The 16,644-nt window shown below is 38.5% G+C and overlaps 2 protein-coding genes across 2 annotated transcripts in view; one reads left to right on the plus strand and one right to left on the minus strand.

The window, feature by feature from the left end:
- Positions 1 to 1,067: 1,067 nt before the first annotated feature.
- On the plus strand, positions 1,068 to 14,335 carry smyd2b (SET and MYND domain containing 2b). The gene is made up of 12 exons (XM_042503033.1): positions 1,068 to 1,693; positions 4,191 to 4,254; positions 5,290 to 5,400; positions 5,508 to 5,568; positions 7,803 to 7,927; positions 9,544 to 9,611; positions 10,297 to 10,399; positions 11,294 to 11,404; positions 11,539 to 11,659; positions 11,891 to 12,065; positions 12,372 to 12,480; positions 13,035 to 14,335. The coding sequence occupies exons 1-12, from the start codon at positions 1,524 to 1,526 to the stop codon at positions 13,113 to 13,115; spliced, it is 1,299 nt and encodes a 432-aa protein (XP_042358967.1). The 5' UTR covers positions 1,068 to 1,523; the 3' UTR covers positions 13,116 to 14,335.
- Positions 13,807 to 16,644, minus strand: part of LOC121955187 (tyrosine-protein phosphatase non-receptor type 14-like) — a 52,800-nt gene continuing 49,962 nt past the window's right edge. Inside the window, exon 20 of the mRNA XM_042503032.1 lies at positions 13,807 to 16,324. Coding sequence (XP_042358966.1) covers positions 16,196 to 16,324 — 129 coding nt within the window. The 3' untranslated portion in view covers positions 13,807 to 16,195. The remainder of the gene's footprint in view (positions 16,325 to 16,644) is intronic.

Consider the following 16,644-nt stretch of genomic DNA (forward strand, 5'->3'; position numbering starts at 1 on the left):
TGTTTAATGATCTGTATGATAATCTAAATCTTTGATGCCAGTGGTGTGTGAAAGCATGACGTGAGGAGAACTTGGTACCTGGAAATATGAAGAGGAGATGTGTGGGATGGATGTGGATCAAAAGGGCGTGGGTGTGTGGTATCTATAATGTTGTTCACCAGGGCACCCAGCAGGGAAAAAACAATTCCTAATAAGGGATTGTCCTTGAGGTTGGCCAATCCAAAGATGATACCATGCCGGAAGGGGAGCCAGATAACGAGGGGAGCCAACCAGAAGATGACTCTACCTACATTCGCATTTTTTGTTATTGTAATAGTATAAAATACTGGATCAGGGAAAGACAGGTTGTCAGAATGCAGGCTGGCTCGCTGATGTTGTCGGCTAGGGAGAGGCATTTCTGATCCAGAGCTCTGTAACTGCTCACTGCTTGCTTGAAAAGATTCACTAAAAGGTTTGAACTTAAAATTCTAAATTCTGTGTGGACATTCACTCATTTGCTGTTTATTGAACTGAACATAGCGCTCAGCCTGTGAGGGTGAGAGTTTTTTTCTATTTGCAGCAATCGAGAGTAAAACTCCTTCACATAGAATATCAACAAAAATACCATAGTGGAGTAGTATAGTATGTCATTAGAAATGTAATAAAAACATCACATTATAGCATGTCTAAGCGCTAATCTCTGTAATGGTCTGGGGTGGTTCGGGCCATGTAATGATTGGCTATATGCCCATTCAGTTTGAACTGTTTGACAAGTAAAAATATTTTTTGGTTTATAGGTGCAACTTAGCCATATACCTGAGGCAGTAATGTGCCTGAGTAGTGTCTAAACTGGCTGTTTTTTTTTTTTTACATACAAATATAATGATATAGTTGTAAAAAGGTTTATTCATACTGGCTTATTTATGGGGGTTTTGGCACTTCAATTTTGTTGGTACTTAATAAATGGTATTCTATGTTTACTTTTGGAGGAACAACTTATTTATTAAAGCATGAATGCTTTTATTTGTGTGGTGTCACTCTGTAGTGCAGTGACTGATAGGTATTTTATCTTTTATTTTATCTTTAAACATGGATATAAGACACTACAGTGTTAGTAGTTAAAGTAGATATGGGTAGTAGAGACAAAAATGGTCAGTTAAAGCTACGCCGTGTGTGCGCCCGCAGCAGTGCTCGTGGGCTCGTGGGCTCGTGGGTAAAAGTCAGTGCCCTACATGGACACCCCCAGTAAAATAGACGTCTGGACACGCCGCTGTTTAAAATCACTCTATTAGGCTCCTTAAATCAATAATTAGGTGCTAAAATAAAAGAAAAGTTGTGTCTGTCACAATTAAAACTTTTAAAATGTTATCTTAGTTCGTATAAAACTGCAACCGGTCTCATTCTGTGTCTCTGGATGCCACTATGAACTATTATTGGGCTGGCGACGCCTCAACGCGTGGAGCTGAGTGAGGTGCCACATCCCACTGAGACACCGGGTCCTGGTGAGTACAGGGTCATTTTGGTGGCAACACGAGGGAGTCACGATGACGGGCAGCATAGAGGGAGTCGAGAGGTTTGACAGTCCCGGTAAAGGGCGAGGTCTGCGCGTTACTAGAGCCTTTAAGCTTGGAGAGCTGCTGTTTTCCAGCCCGGCGTACTCTTTTGTGCTGTCAGTGAAGGAGAGAGGCTGCTACTGTGAGTTCTGCTTCACCGGGTAAGTTTAGCGACGACGGGGTATGTTTTTTTTTTATTTCCGCGTGCTATGAGGGTGTTTTTATTTTTTTTTATTTCCGAGTATTACTTTATTTTATTTGTTTATTTCCCCCTCCCTCTTCTATGTTGCACTTGCTTGTTCATCTTTTTGCTGTTTACAAACCTGTTATATCACTCATTGCATTGAGCTCTGTCTTGCCTTATTTGTTCTCACCTGTTTTGTCCAGCTTCACTAAACTAAATTTTTTATTATTATTATTTCCTTTAAAAAGGTAGTGTGTGAATTGGTTTAGACATTGGTTGATACACACACAAAAAATTAGGTAAAAATAATGCTTTGTTTTGATAAAAAAAAAAAAAAGTTTGATGTCACTGTCCCACATGCGGCATGAATGAGACAGGGGTCCTGGTATGTTTGAAAGCGTGTAGCTTCTAAACAAAAGTGTATTCACAGGTCATTCCTTTATGAAAATTTTAATAAGGCCTAAAATTTAAAAAAATATGAAAACACCACTTAACTAAGTTAACCGTTTTTAAGTCTTTTTAGGCATATACCAAAAAGTTTCCCACGTTACCTGAATTCATCCTATTGACCAACACACACACACACACACACACACACACACACACACATCCTTGGAAGCTCTCTGTCATGAAAATGTCACTCCATCTATTTTGGTTATCTGGTTCATGTATATCCTGTTCCGAATGTCTACATGCCTTCTCCGACACATTGTTGGAGTATATAAATGGTGAACGTGAGCAAAGATTTTGTCACCTTAGTGGCATCGTGAATAAGCTCCATAATACAGTGTCCTTCAACTCTTTAGCTGTGATTAGTGAGAGAGCTTTACAATGCAAATATTATCTCTAGTGATCTATTTTGCAGGCATGTATTATTTTATTGTTTATGGAGTAAACATTAAGTTAGGTAATCAAGGGATGAATAGGCCTAAAGGTTTATCTTATCTTGATTGTGTTTGCTTGCCTGCATGTGGAACAGTACAGTACGTCATGTGTTATAGTATTAAGTAATAAGCTGGGTGAGGCCCTGGTTTACATCTAAGAAGGTGTTATGTGGCCTGCCACACAACAGCTGTTCTAAAATCACTATAAACCACAGCTGCAGGCAGCTTATTGTTTTTATTAAACATTTACTATATATACCAGTCAATTATGGTTAATAATCACTAGACACCACACAATACAATATTATCATGATACTTTGGTCACGATACAATATTATAGTGATTTTAAACGTGTTGCAGTATGTTGAATATTGCAATAAAATATATTGCAATTTATTACTTTTTTAACTGAAAATTATGTCCCTTAGGGAATACTTTGTCAACAGATGTTTTATCTCATAAGATTAAGTTTCAGTCAGTTCATGTCACTCTAAAGCAGCAAATGGTGTCAAATGGACTAAAAACAAGCAATATATTTTATTATTCTATTAAGCTTCCAAAAGATTAATTTATATTGTATTATGAAAAGGTGTGCCAGGTTTCAAAAACACAGACAAGTCACTACAAACCACCTATGCTTGGAGCTCAAAATCCAATGAAAACACACAATTGGTTGATACACAACACCCCCGTTTGGAGCCTAAAAGCCACTGAAAACACACTAATTGGTGGCTATATAGCTCCCACATTTGGGGCCTAAGAAGCCACTGGAAAAACACAGACAGGCTGCTACAAAAACACCCATGTCTAGAGCCTAAAAAGCCAATGGACACACATCAACAGTTTGCTACAAAACACCCACGATATAATGTATTTGTGGTTTGCAAAAAACATACAATGCCAACATTTTCTGTTGGCACCTGGGCTGCAAAAAGTAGAAGTTAGAAATGCATCAAATGCATTTTGTTTCTATTGTAAACTGCTGTAACTCTGCCTCTGACCTTAGGCTTACCTCAATCCACACTCTAGCTGTGACTTCCTATAGCAACTGTTTGGGTTGCACCTGCACTTGTCATGTTCACTCAACACAAAGCAGCTTGGCCTGGCTACCGACAGTAAGTGTCTCAAAATTAAATTGGTGGACTTTTGGACCGCTTTACTTTTCAAAGTGGTAAAAGACAGCTGGTCCGTTATACCGTCAGCTCTATTAATACCACAGAACGTTTTAAAGCTCTTCATTGCTATCAGTTACGATGGGCCAACAGCAACTGCTGCTTCTTGCCTCTGAGTTATGGAGCAGGATTTTTGAATGTCCATGCAGACACTTGCCCGTGCACAGGCTTACACACTCAAGCAGTTACATATCCACATACAGGTTCATTCACTGCATCAAAGTGTGTTATCTGCAGAATGATGTTTTGTGTGCAGGTTTGAATCCACTGACTTTTGATGACATTTGAGTGTTTTGTTGTTTGTTTGTGTGTTTGGGGAAGTAAGGTATTTAAAGATGTGTGAGGATCTTTCAGTAATTTTTTAAACATATGCTTCTGCTATCCATAAGCTAATACATCCTGTTTTTGTCATTCATAGGAAAAAGGGCTTGGCAAGATGTGGGAAATGCAAGAATGCCTTCTACTGCAATGCAAAATGCCAGGTGGGAAACAGCTAAAAATGGGAAATTTTCCACTTCAGGCTAGCAATGTAGGGGAGACTGGGGGCATTTGTAACAATTTTTAGTTTTTTTACTCAAAAACCTCCTGAGCTATGAGTATGCATTTATGTGGGTAATTTGATCTGCGTTCTAATTGTTAACAATCCTCAAATGTTTTAACAATGTTAAAGTCACTTTATTGATAACTGTATTCATTCTTCCTTCCTCTCCTATTTGGTAGTAGCCTAAGTAACTAAAATGTGTGGAAGGAATGTAGTGGAGTAAAAGTATACATTTTGTTTAGGAAATGTAGTGAAGTAAAAGTAAAAGTTGACAGAAATATAAAAACTCAACTAAGGTACAGAAACTCCTAAAAATACTTAAGTGCTTTAACAAAGTATTATTACTTAATTACATCACATCACTGACTGTATGTTTTTTAAGGTAAAGGACAAACAGCCTACTAGAAGATCAATGAATCGCCGAACATGTATAGAGACATAAAACTCATTAAAACAGAATTCCTGTGGAACTCAAAATGTTAACTGTACCGATATAAGTCTATGCACATCAGATAATTAGTAAAATTAACTGCAAAATAAGAAACCAAAGTATACCGGTATTCCTTAACTCTTGCATTGAAATCGTGTTCAATTAGCCGAAAGACTACTGGCCCCTTATAAAAAAATTCTGGGGTCGTCACTGTGCGTGTAAAGAGCATAATAAAGCCATATGCTACTATTAACTGAAATCAGAGAGGGGGATCGAGCAGTCAATGAATGGGTCAGCTTGCACGAGAAGGGGTGAGGGTAACATTAGATTAACACAGTGTGGAGTCTCATCCCATCATGCTGCTTAATGCCTCAGCTGGTAGTGTAGCTCAGGGGCTAAATACACCAACTGTTAGGCCTTTTGTTGTTGTGGGACCAAAACTGAAAATAGCTGGCTCTACTGTAAATGCTCACAACAGAATCGGCTCTCAACTACAGGGATGCTCTTTTGTGTTCTGTTATAATATTTGTGTGTGTTTGTGTGTAGAGAGGGGACTGGGCCATGCACAAGCTAGAGTGCTCTGCCATGACTGCATTCGGAGAGAAATGGTGCCCGTCAGAGACATCCCGCCTGGCGGCTCGGATCCTCGCCAAGAAGGTTGGCAAGAAGCGATTACAAGACACCACGTGCTTTTGGAGTGTTTTCCGGCATGAATCTGTGGTTCATTAGGGTCATTCCTGTTTATCATGCTTGTTTTTTCTCAGAAAACACAGAAAGAAAGATGTGCTTCTGAGAGGATCTTACTCATAGGAGAGATCCAGTCACGTGAGTAATGGATCCTTTAACACACATGCATGATTTGGAAAGTGTCAGATTTAGTACAAGGTGTTCAGAGATTCTGAGCCTGTACTTCAGTCCTTAGTGTTTCTAGATAGCCCTCTTAAAACAGCACAGCCCATTCAGATTAGGCTGAGAGAAACACCCATGGCCACATCTATATATATCCTATAGATGTGGGTCGAACAGCCATTAGACAGCATAACAAGTGTAACAACTTGAATGGAAAGCAGGAGTACTTTAGACTAACACACAGTGTTGACTGCATGAGTGTCTGTAAAAGGTGTTGGGTCGAGTTAGTCGTATTAAGAGAATTCATAGTTTAGGTTCAGTTATATTTATTAATATTTTCCGACTTAAAAGAATATTGCATAAATATATACAGCAGCCTATGATGGTATATGTGGCATAAAAACCAAATCTAGGCTGTTTAAGGGGAACTCTTAAACACATGTAAAGGCCTTTACACACCAGCAGCATGATGAATAAATAACATAAAAATTAATTGTGTGAGAATTAATCACACAAAGAAAGAAGACATCAAGTCTGCTAACAGGTGTTATGGAGTACTACTTCATATGCAAAAATAGTTGTATGGTGAATTTTGCAGTTTTAGAGGGAGCTGTGGAAAATCTGATAAATGCCTTGTGGGATGTCACTTGAGTCAGCATCAGTTGGGGATGAGGAAAATTAGTTTGGAAATTAAAAAAATTCTGAAGGTGTGGAGTTAGTAATAGGTACGCTTACCAGACCTCTTTTGCCTCCTCGTCTCTGCTTGAGGCTACTTCCACAACACTAGTATTAGTTACAGGGTATCACATTGCAATTAAAGGTAAAGTTAACTCCAAAAACAAAAATACACATTTTTCTTAGAACCTTTAAAGCTATTTATCAATCTAGATTTTTTTCAGTGTGAGCTGCTAATTGTTGGATTTATCAGCGGTCGAGATGTCTGCTTTATCTCCAATGTAGCGCTGAGCTAGATGCGACTCAGCTTATGGCACTTAAAGTGCCAAAAAAAAAAACATTTGAAAAACTCAACAACAATGTGTCTTTCCAGAAAACATGACCCAAATACTCTAGATAACTGACAGACATTGTTGTAAGCACTTTCATGCAGGGAATATTTATTTCCACTGAACTACAGCTGCCAACCGAATCACTGCACAGAAAGAAGCGTGCATCTACTCATGGACGAAAGGTTCGTGCTCGTGACAGCATGAGAGATAAACACTGATGGCGTTCACCTCGGCTGAACTGTCGTGTTAGATAACTTAGAGGTGCTAGTTGAGCTAGCAGTGGGAGCACACTTCCTTCTGCATGGTTATACCGTTGGCAGGTTGTAGTTCGGTAGAGGGAATATAGTTTCTATGATACTGCTCACAAGATCTGTGGATTATCTTAATTAACTGTGGCGTGATTTCTGCAAAGAAAAGTTGTTTAGTTGATCAAATGTATTATTTTGAAGCTTTGAGCACCACAAGCCCAGTGCCATCTAGTTGTATTATATTGGAGAAAAGGCAGACATCTCTACAGCCAGTATCTCCAACACTCACACCAAAACTATCTAGAATGATAAATAGCACTACAGGCCGGTGGGAAAATATGTACTTTTAATTTGAGGGTTAACTGTCCCTTTAATTGCACTCATGAAACCCTGTAACTAATACCTTAAAGAAGAGCATGGCAATGTCAGCTGTTAAAAACAGTTTTCTTAGTGAGCCCATTCTGCGTGCGACTGTCTCATGTGTCTCTGTGTCTGGGGGGGAAAAGTTCAGCTTTCCTTTGCACTGCTGAGTAGGTGTGAGTGTCTGATATGAGAAGATAAATTGACTCTAATGTTACAGATCATGAACAAGAAACACACACACACACACACACACACATACACAGTCTGTCACCATGTCATACACACACTACAAACTGCCAGTGTGTTCCTGCTCTGAAATGGTGAGAGTGATGATGAATGGAGAGATCTTCATCCTGTTTACAGTTGGTAGAAATCAACAGACGTGACTTGATGAAAATGTATATAAACCTGATCATCAAAGGAACTTAACATGATTTACTTGACTGGTCATTTGCTTTGTGTGATAGGAATGTAGTGTTTTATCATAGTCTAAAATGAATTCTGTGAGAGAGTATGCATGCTTCCTGAGGTAATTTCAGTTAAAAAAAATAAAATGAATCGATAAGAATGTCTATCCTTCTTTCTGTAACAGATGTGGAGGACATTGATAACGACAAAAGAGAGATGAATGAGACAGACATTGCCGGACTGCATCGTTTTTTCTCCAAACATTTGGAGTTGCCCGACCATAAAGACCTTGTCACACTCCTCTCCCAGGTACTACACACGTACATGCGAATGAATCATGCTAATAATATCTTTTCATTGCTGTCCTTATCAGACAAGCATAGATTTTGTAATACTAATAAATTGCATGTCCATGATTTCCTATCAACCACTGCAGTTTAACTGAAGTAGGCAGTTTCCTTTTGGCATTATTGTGCAAAAATCCCCAAATAAACTTTGAGCATGTTGTAATTCGAATGGACTAAGATAATGCACCAGACTTGTGGATCTCCTCTCGGCTGTTTTCAGGGTTTAGAAAAACTAGACAGTGACAGAAGTCTTTGGCCAATCACAAGTTATTTCAGAAAGAGGGTGTTTCTATTGGCCGTTCTACAAGGACAAATGCAGATATGCAAGCATGTTCCTTTGGTAAAAGCCTGATTCAATAGTGGAGAGTCCTGCTGAAAAAGTTGCTATTCCAGCATTGACAACTACCTACATTGCAAAGCAATTCAAAAAGGGATGACGGACTTATAAAAAAGGGAGTCTAAAAGAGACAATAAACAGAATACAATGTACCAATATCAGAAAAGCGTATCAGAGATAGAAAAAATAAATGTTGATAATAGTTTAGCCTTCTGGTAACACGAGTGAAAGGCTCACGGCTGCGGCTTAAAATTCCAATTATTTAGCTAACTTTAGGTAGAGCCTCGAATCACAGAATGTGTTCGGCCTCACCTCCTGCTGCTACAGATCTCACTAGCAGGAGAGCGGGCAGCAGCTGCAGAGACAGACCCCAAATCAGCAGCCCCAACTCCCTGCTGAATCAGCAAACTATCTGTTGCTGCCGTTACACAAGTTAGACCCAGTGCTCATGCTGGTCATTAGCCCAAAGGGACCCCTGGCATTGGGGGACCCAAGTCAAGTTAAGTCAGTTTTATTTATAAAGCCCATGGTCACAAAACACAGTTTGCCTCAGAGGGCTTTATAGCATACGGCATCCCTCTGTCCTTAGACCCTCACATCGTCTTAGGAAAAACTCCCCCAAAAAAACCCTGTTACGGGAGGAAAAAATGGTAGAAACCTCAAGAAGAGCGACTGAGGAGCGATCCCTCTTCCAGGACGGACAGACGTGCAATAGATGTTGTAAATAATAATTAAATTACAAAAATGACAAAAAGGAAAGTGAAAGAGAGAAGGGCAGAGATGCAACGGCAATAGTGGTAACAATAGCACGTCATATAACAATAGTTATAGGTATAAAATTACTAAATGCACTCTATGATCGCATGTGATGTTCCATGCAAATGTCATTGCGAGCGAGTTGGAAAAACTGCAGGGCGGCTAGTTAGCTAATTTTTTTTCTCATTTGCAGTCTGAAAAACATAGTGAGCGGCAAGGAGGGGCTGAGTGAATGAGCTGCAGGCAACTCTGTAGTGAATTAACATTAAATAATTCAGTGTATGGGAAAGATGGATACTTTATGAAACCAGTGTATATTACCCTGGTTACTGGGTGGGAGGGGCTCTGGACAGAGAATGTGTTTTAAATTCTGCCTTTTTTTTAACTGACTTTTCAACTAGACAGCCCAGCAAATTATAAAAACATTGATGTAAAACAGGCAAAAGATAGGTAATATGTATATGAATTGTTTTTTTTTCCAACAGGTTGCCTGTAATGGTTTCACTATAGAGGATGACGAACTGTCCCAAATGGGTACTGCAGTCTATCCAGAGTAAGAGCGAAAACTCACATGCATTCATATAAACGTTAACCAACAGAATATTACACAGTGCATTCGCCCCATCGTTACATAGCTTCTTCACTGTTTCTCAGTGTGTTAGTTTTTTCTCTCGCAGTGGCTTCTTTGGATATGTGTCAGCTCCTTCATTTTATTTTGGGACATGGTCGCTGGATTTGGTATCCAGTCGTTGCTCTTGAAATAAACATACTGGAGGACAGCCATAAATGCTGAATGCCAATAGCAGCATTTCTTTGTTCATGTTTTAAAGGTCAGTATTCAGAGCAGCCTGTAACAGATATCCAAAGAGGCCCGGTTGTCAATTCCCGGCAAGACGACTTTTCTTCTGCAGGTGGTCATTTGGTGGTAAAACTGGCTCCCTGTTGTTGGTGAGGCTGTAAAGTTTTAGAACTGGCTGTGGGAATATGAATTTGCTCTGTGAGCGTCTTTTTAAACTATTTTCAGCCTGCCACCCAAATAACAGCAAGGCCGCTAACATATGTCAGGGACACTCATGACCTCCTTGTAAGTGCAGCTGCAGCATAGTGGTAATGCCACTTAAAATAAAGTTAGGTCACTGTTGTGTCGATAATAATAATAATAATAATAATAAGTTGACATCTTTCTCTCTGCTTCTGCTCTTATTTGTTTCTTTTCTTTCTTGTCTCTCCCTCCTCAGCATTGCACTGATAAACCACAGCTGTCTTCCCAGCGTCATAGTCACATATAACGGGACGTCTGCTGAGGTTCGGGCAGTGCAGAACATGAAGCCTGGAGATGAAGTGAGGAAATGGAACAGCTGCCATTAGAGGGGGTTGGGCTCAGACTTTTTTTTTTTTTTAACCTGTGTTGTTATTACAAGAGTGTGTGAGACTGATTCAGCTGATTTTGGTAGATTAGCCAAACGAAGAAGATTCACAAAACTACTTTTAATCTGATAAAGAGTAGTAAATATCTTATATTTACTTCCTTTTCATCTTCCACTTATATGAATTTATCAACTTTGAATAATGTCTAAGAGAGATATTGTTGTATTTTGATTGTTTTCTGCCACCGAAAGTTTAAATGAATAGTTAAACATTTTGGTTAAACTTGTTCACTTTTTTGCAGAGTTGGATGATATTCTCCTGTCGATTAAATATGCAGCTACGAACTAGAAATTATTGACTTGGCTAAGCATAGAGACTAGAAAGAGGAGAAAACAGCTACCAAAGGTCTACCAGGACCTTTTAAGTGCAGTAATTAACCAATATATGTTGCTTGTTGCTTGTTTAATCCAACAAAAGGTGATGTAGAAGCAACTTTTGACAAATGTCTAAACTGTGTCAAATGTTTCCTCTAAATCTTGAAACAAACTTGATAGGATGTAGTTTTGTTCTCTGTCTTAAAACAGGCAGTTGGATTAAATAAAAGGGATGAGACAGTGTCTTAAAAATGTAAAAGGAGACTTGATATTATGACCTAGTGAGATTGTGTTACTGAAAGACTTTGGCATGAGCAGAGTGGGACATCAAGTTAAGTGTAGAGAAAGAGTCTGGGTTCAATTTCAAGCCTCTAACTTGTAGTTGAGTTATCTGGCAACAAATCAAAACATTCACACAAGAGGAGAGATGTTAAGGAAGGAAAGTGTGCATAATTTAGGATTATAACGTGCTGTGTTTTATTTCTACCTTTAGGTGCTCATCAGCTACATAGACCTCCTCTATCCAACAGATGACCGCAACAGCTTGCTGAGAGATTCTTACTACTTCACCTGTGATTGCCAGGAATGTAAAACCAAATCAAAGGTGAGACACCACAACAAGTGCCATGTGAAAAAAGAGCAAATCATAAAATCAAACAACTTACATTGTTTTTCAAGTTGTAAAAAAAAACTGTCAGCAGCTGACTGTCGTGCTCGGTGTCCTTTCTTCACTTCCAGGACAAGGCAAAGTTGAAAGTTCGTAAGCAGAGTGATCCCATTGAGCCGCACGTGATCAGCAACATGGTGCGCTACGCCAGGAAAACCATCAAGGAGTTCCGGGCCCTTAAACAAATAAGAAATATCCTTTACTGTCACCAAATAATGTCAATAACTGTATTGTGTTGTAGAAATTATCTCCAATATTAATTTAATTTACAAATACTGCAGGTACGTTCAGTGCTTTCTCATTCATAAATCTTCAGCAAAGTAGCTTTCAAGACCCTAAAACATCTGTTAAAACAATCAGGAGCCATTTGAAGCTTAAGTCGAAACTCATCTTGTGTTGACGCAGTCCTTGACTCTGTGGCACCCCCTAGTGAGCTGCTGGAGATGTGTGAACAGAGCTTGGAGGAGATGGGAGCCATCTTTGATGACGCCAATGTTTACATGCTCCACATGATGTACCAGGCCATGGGGGTTTGTCTCTACATGGAAGATCCAGACGGAGCAATCAGATACGGAGAGAAGATCCTCAAACATTACATGTAATGACAAACAATGAACCCTGAAAATGTTACAGCATCCCTTCACTGCCACCACATGAAAGTAACCACTGCTTATTGCACTTTGGGAATCGTAAAGTTACGTTGTGTTATGAGTTTGCACATACTGGGAATAAAATGTCAGGATATTTTATGTTTCAACAATTACTTTCCTTACTGTGAACAGTTTAGGAAGAAGACAGGATTTTAGAAAGATATTAGGGGTCTTCTTGTGATAATAATGCAATATATAACCTTGCATATTTACCTGCTGAAGTGTAACCAGCATGTTTTCTTGTTCCAATGCAGCAAACTGTATCCACCATACTCTTTGAATGTGTCCTCCATGTACCTGAAGTTGGGCAGACTGTACATGGGACTAGATAGGAAGTCAGTGGGCATCAGCGCTCTCAAGAAGGTAAAATGACCTGCAGACTTTTTACAGACTTTCATACTCAAATACAATAAAACTTCACAGCACATTTAATAAACAAACGTACATACTGTTACAATCATGTGCAAAAAACATTAGGACTGGGTATCATGAAATATTTCTCTTACATTTAGTACCGATACCAAAAACTTTGGGGGGACAAAATGCATTTTAATTTAACAACAGAAGTCTTTTTCTCAAATTGGAGAGAAGGCAGACATTTCTATGGACGATATCTCCAACACTTGGCCTCTCACACTAACACAATCTAGACCAATAAATAGCACTACATGTAATGTATGTTTTTGTTTTTTTTAATCGATTGCTTTGACTCAATTGAATTTAGTCAGAAATTTGAATAGGAAACTGTGTAATCAAGCAATAGGAAATGATCACAAATTTGACCAAGCATTATATGGCAGTTTTCAGTTCTTCACACACATTTCAGTTGTTTTCAAAAAAGGTTTGATATACCCTGATGTAGAAATCACGTACATTCTGCAAATATTTTCAAATTATATTGTTTTTTGTGTACGCAGGCAATGGCCATAATGGAGGTGGCTCATGGGAAGGATCACTTCTACATGACAGAGCTGCGCAAAGAGATGACACAGAATTGAGGAGAAAGTTAAGAAGTAACACGAGTAACACGGTGGATCCGTAGAGACTGCATATACTTCTGTGGCTGGGAGCTTTACAAAACTGAAGGCACTTTCTACTCTTTTTGTTAAGAGAGGCAAAAATAGAGAGCGTTCATGTTTTTATACAAGGTACACGGTAGGGTTGTTTTATGCAATCTAATTATTTTTTAATTTCTGGATAATGAACTTCTGAGTGTTATGTTTGCAAGAAATCATCAAGTTTGTTGAATGTTGGATACTTTTGTACCAAGCATGAATTTAAAGTTTAGTTATAAAATCTGAAAATGTGACCAGTTCTTTTTACCCATTGTGACCATTAGGTCTTAAAGAATTACATTCTTAACTGTTAATGATTTCCTGTTTTGTTTTGGCTTGCGACTGACGCGTCAGCTGGACCTTTCATCCCTCAGAGTGCAGTTGTTTACATTTGTGTGTAGGGGCGTCAATGCAGCTAAATCCCTGTCAGCCAATCAGGACAGCTGCTTCACCACAAGGGCCCTATTAAAGCTGCAGAATGTGTCCGAGTCACGGTAGAGGGCTGCTACAGAGTACTGTGTTTGCATTTAGCACCTTGTTTGCGAGAGAAACCCTCTCCAACACACACACACACACACATTGTTAACAGCTGAAGGAAAACAATTAAAAAATAAATGAATTTGTGGTCACAGTCTTAAAGAAAATAAGGCTTTATTGCATAATAAGCAAGTACGACAGCTTCATACATGTCTGGGGAGAGAAAAACAAAAGACTTGATGCACTGAAAACGCATATACAAAACATATGTACACATACTTTGAAAGGTATTTGGGAGTTTTGCCAAAAGGAAAAAAAAATTAGGGGAAAATTAAATATAAACAAACAGTGGAATGCCGTGTACGGAAATACTGTCACAGAGACAACAGAAGTGCAACAAAACACTTATATGTCGAGAGAGCATAAAGCTTATACTTATTTGAGAATATATACATTGAAATATAAAAACGCATGCATAGTTTATTAATTTGCGGTATTTTTAGGGTACCAAGTCAAAAAAAGGAACTATATAAAACAATTGTAGAAATCTTTTCTCACATGCCCATTATGTACAAAGTTACTTTGGACACGGCTGGCTTTGCATCACGAAAAATAAAAAGTATATTTAACGTTAACATATAAAAGAAAATTCTTCAGAGTGTAATTTTATAAACAGGATCCAGGAACATGGCGACTTCGAATCACGTGAGTTTGGATCAGATTAGTTCTAACGGCTGCCTTTTTTGTTTTTTTGGCAAAGTCAGCCAGGTTACTGTTATATTATTATCCCTCAAAAATAAATCTCCTACTGTCAAATTTTACCTGAGAGTTAGGTAAATGTTTTGAAAAAGTTGTTCTTAATGACAAAACAAACTATTAAATACTGATTACTAAGGCACAATGACACAGTGTATTTGCTGTATACGGACACAATGGATTGAAAACTGTGGAATTACATTTTAAAAATTAAATCCAATTCATTGGATTTTAAATTTTAACAATTTTTTGTTTTACTTTTGAAATGCTTTTAAGTAGGAAATGTTATAAGACAAATTTGATCGCAAGGAGCTGTGGTTGAAGATAGTGATGAGCAAAAAAGAAGAAATTAATCTCTTAGAGCGACTTTTTTTGGTCTTCGGTATGTGTTCGTAAGTCCTTGATTCAGGAAACGACTTCCGTCAGCCAACAACACATTCACATGCTCCTCAAACAGTTGTTCTTTCGACTTCAGTGTGTCCATGAGCTTTAAGTTGTGATGTCGAAACGACACAGACGGCACAATGAAGATGAGTTAGATGTTATTGCTCAGAGCCTTTAAACAGCTATGATTTATGATCGGAAACACATTTTTCAGATTATTCTAACACTACATGAATGCAGCTTAGGTCTGCAGAGGTAACTAGGATGTCTAATTCACTCAAAGAACATCAGATTGTAGGTCAGTCTCATTCATTCAAATGAATATTTTATCGTTATTAATGTAAAGTTATACACGATGGCTGGAAATGCATTGGAGAGTTTTGTGGGGCGGGCAGCACCAGCTGTCAAACGTGTGTGTACTATAATGAAGTGTCACGGAGAAACTTACACCACATGTTGCAAAAACTATTAAAACTCTTGGGTCTGATCCATTTACATGAATCAGTTTGAAGGAACCGAAACTGTGAAAAGAAGCAGTCTGTCTACTGCTAATTTTAAAAAAAAGTAACTATAAAAATGTACTTTGTGTGTGTGCGTGTGTGTTTGCATGTGGAGGAGGATCTTAAAGGAGATGCATCAAGGAAAATGGGAGTGATCCTTTTGGCATTGACAAAGGAAGGCTTTTGGAAAAATATAGTAAAAAAATTAAGACGAGTTCAAAGATGAAAAATAAAAAGATCAACACGCTTGTCAATGCTCAAACAATCTTGATAGAAATAAATAAAAAAAAACATTGTTACAATGTTGAAGTAAATATTTGCTGTATTAATCAATACTCTGTTAAAAATAAAAGGAATATTTTAGCACAGTGATTTAAAGAATACTTTTGTTTGGCAAACTCTTTCAGAGTAAAGAAAATAGTAATAATACTGCTGCCACCTACTGTTCATGCAGCATAGTGCCATTTCTAATCATGGCTAGATAATGAATGAGAAATGCCGCAGGCAATCTTTCCAAACTAAAAGTGAGATTTCTCAAGATATTTGTTCTCGTGACCACAAAGGACACGTAGGCAGAAACCTGCAGAGGGAAAACACTCGATAAGCATTCTCCAAACAGAAGGTCCAAGAATTAAAATCGGGAAAAATGAACTACATACACTGATTGGGAGAATTGTTTGTCAGTTTCTATACAGGCCTACACAAAACCTTCTCTCCCTTGAGGTGAGTTTGTTTGAAAATCCACCATAAACTGCCACATAGAAAACAAATCTCTGTTCCTGCTTCCAACCAGCTATCAGTCACACTGTATCTGATGCACAGTCCTCGTGCTAATTTTAAGTACCGTCGTCGTTATCTGGTGCCATTCTGCTACGTTGTATTAGGTCAAAGGTCAGGATCCCCAGATCAGATAAGACGGGAGTTCTTGAGGAACTTGATTAGGACCTGGTAGACAAACTTATACTGGGAAATGGTCTGCACCATCAGCATCCTCTGCTGCCTCAAGCCTGACAACATGGTGGGAACCTCCACAGGCTGATGGGAAGGAAAAAAAAAACATGGAATTGAAAGTACAAGAACAAAACAAAGAAAATGCATAAAGTAAGAGACAATCCTTTAGGCATGTAAACTGTAAAACTGATTCTGTTGGGCTATATTACTCTGTGCAGTAAAAAGGCTCTGTGTGTGTTGGTTAGAAAAAGACGCAGTTACATTGTAAGTCCTGAACCTGCCTCCTCTCCTGCTACATATCTGATTCACTGAGTGAAATAATAAGTGTATCTTACCTCGATTTTCTGAGGGCCTCATTACAGAAATATATCCTAACTGCTTGTCCTATCTTAAGCTTAAAAGAC

Source organism: Plectropomus leopardus, chromosome 16 (genome assembly GCF_008729295.1).
Source record: "Plectropomus leopardus isolate mb chromosome 16, YSFRI_Pleo_2.0, whole genome shotgun sequence".
NCBI classification, from domain to species: domain Eukaryota; kingdom Metazoa; phylum Chordata; class Actinopteri; order Perciformes; family Serranidae; genus Plectropomus; species Plectropomus leopardus.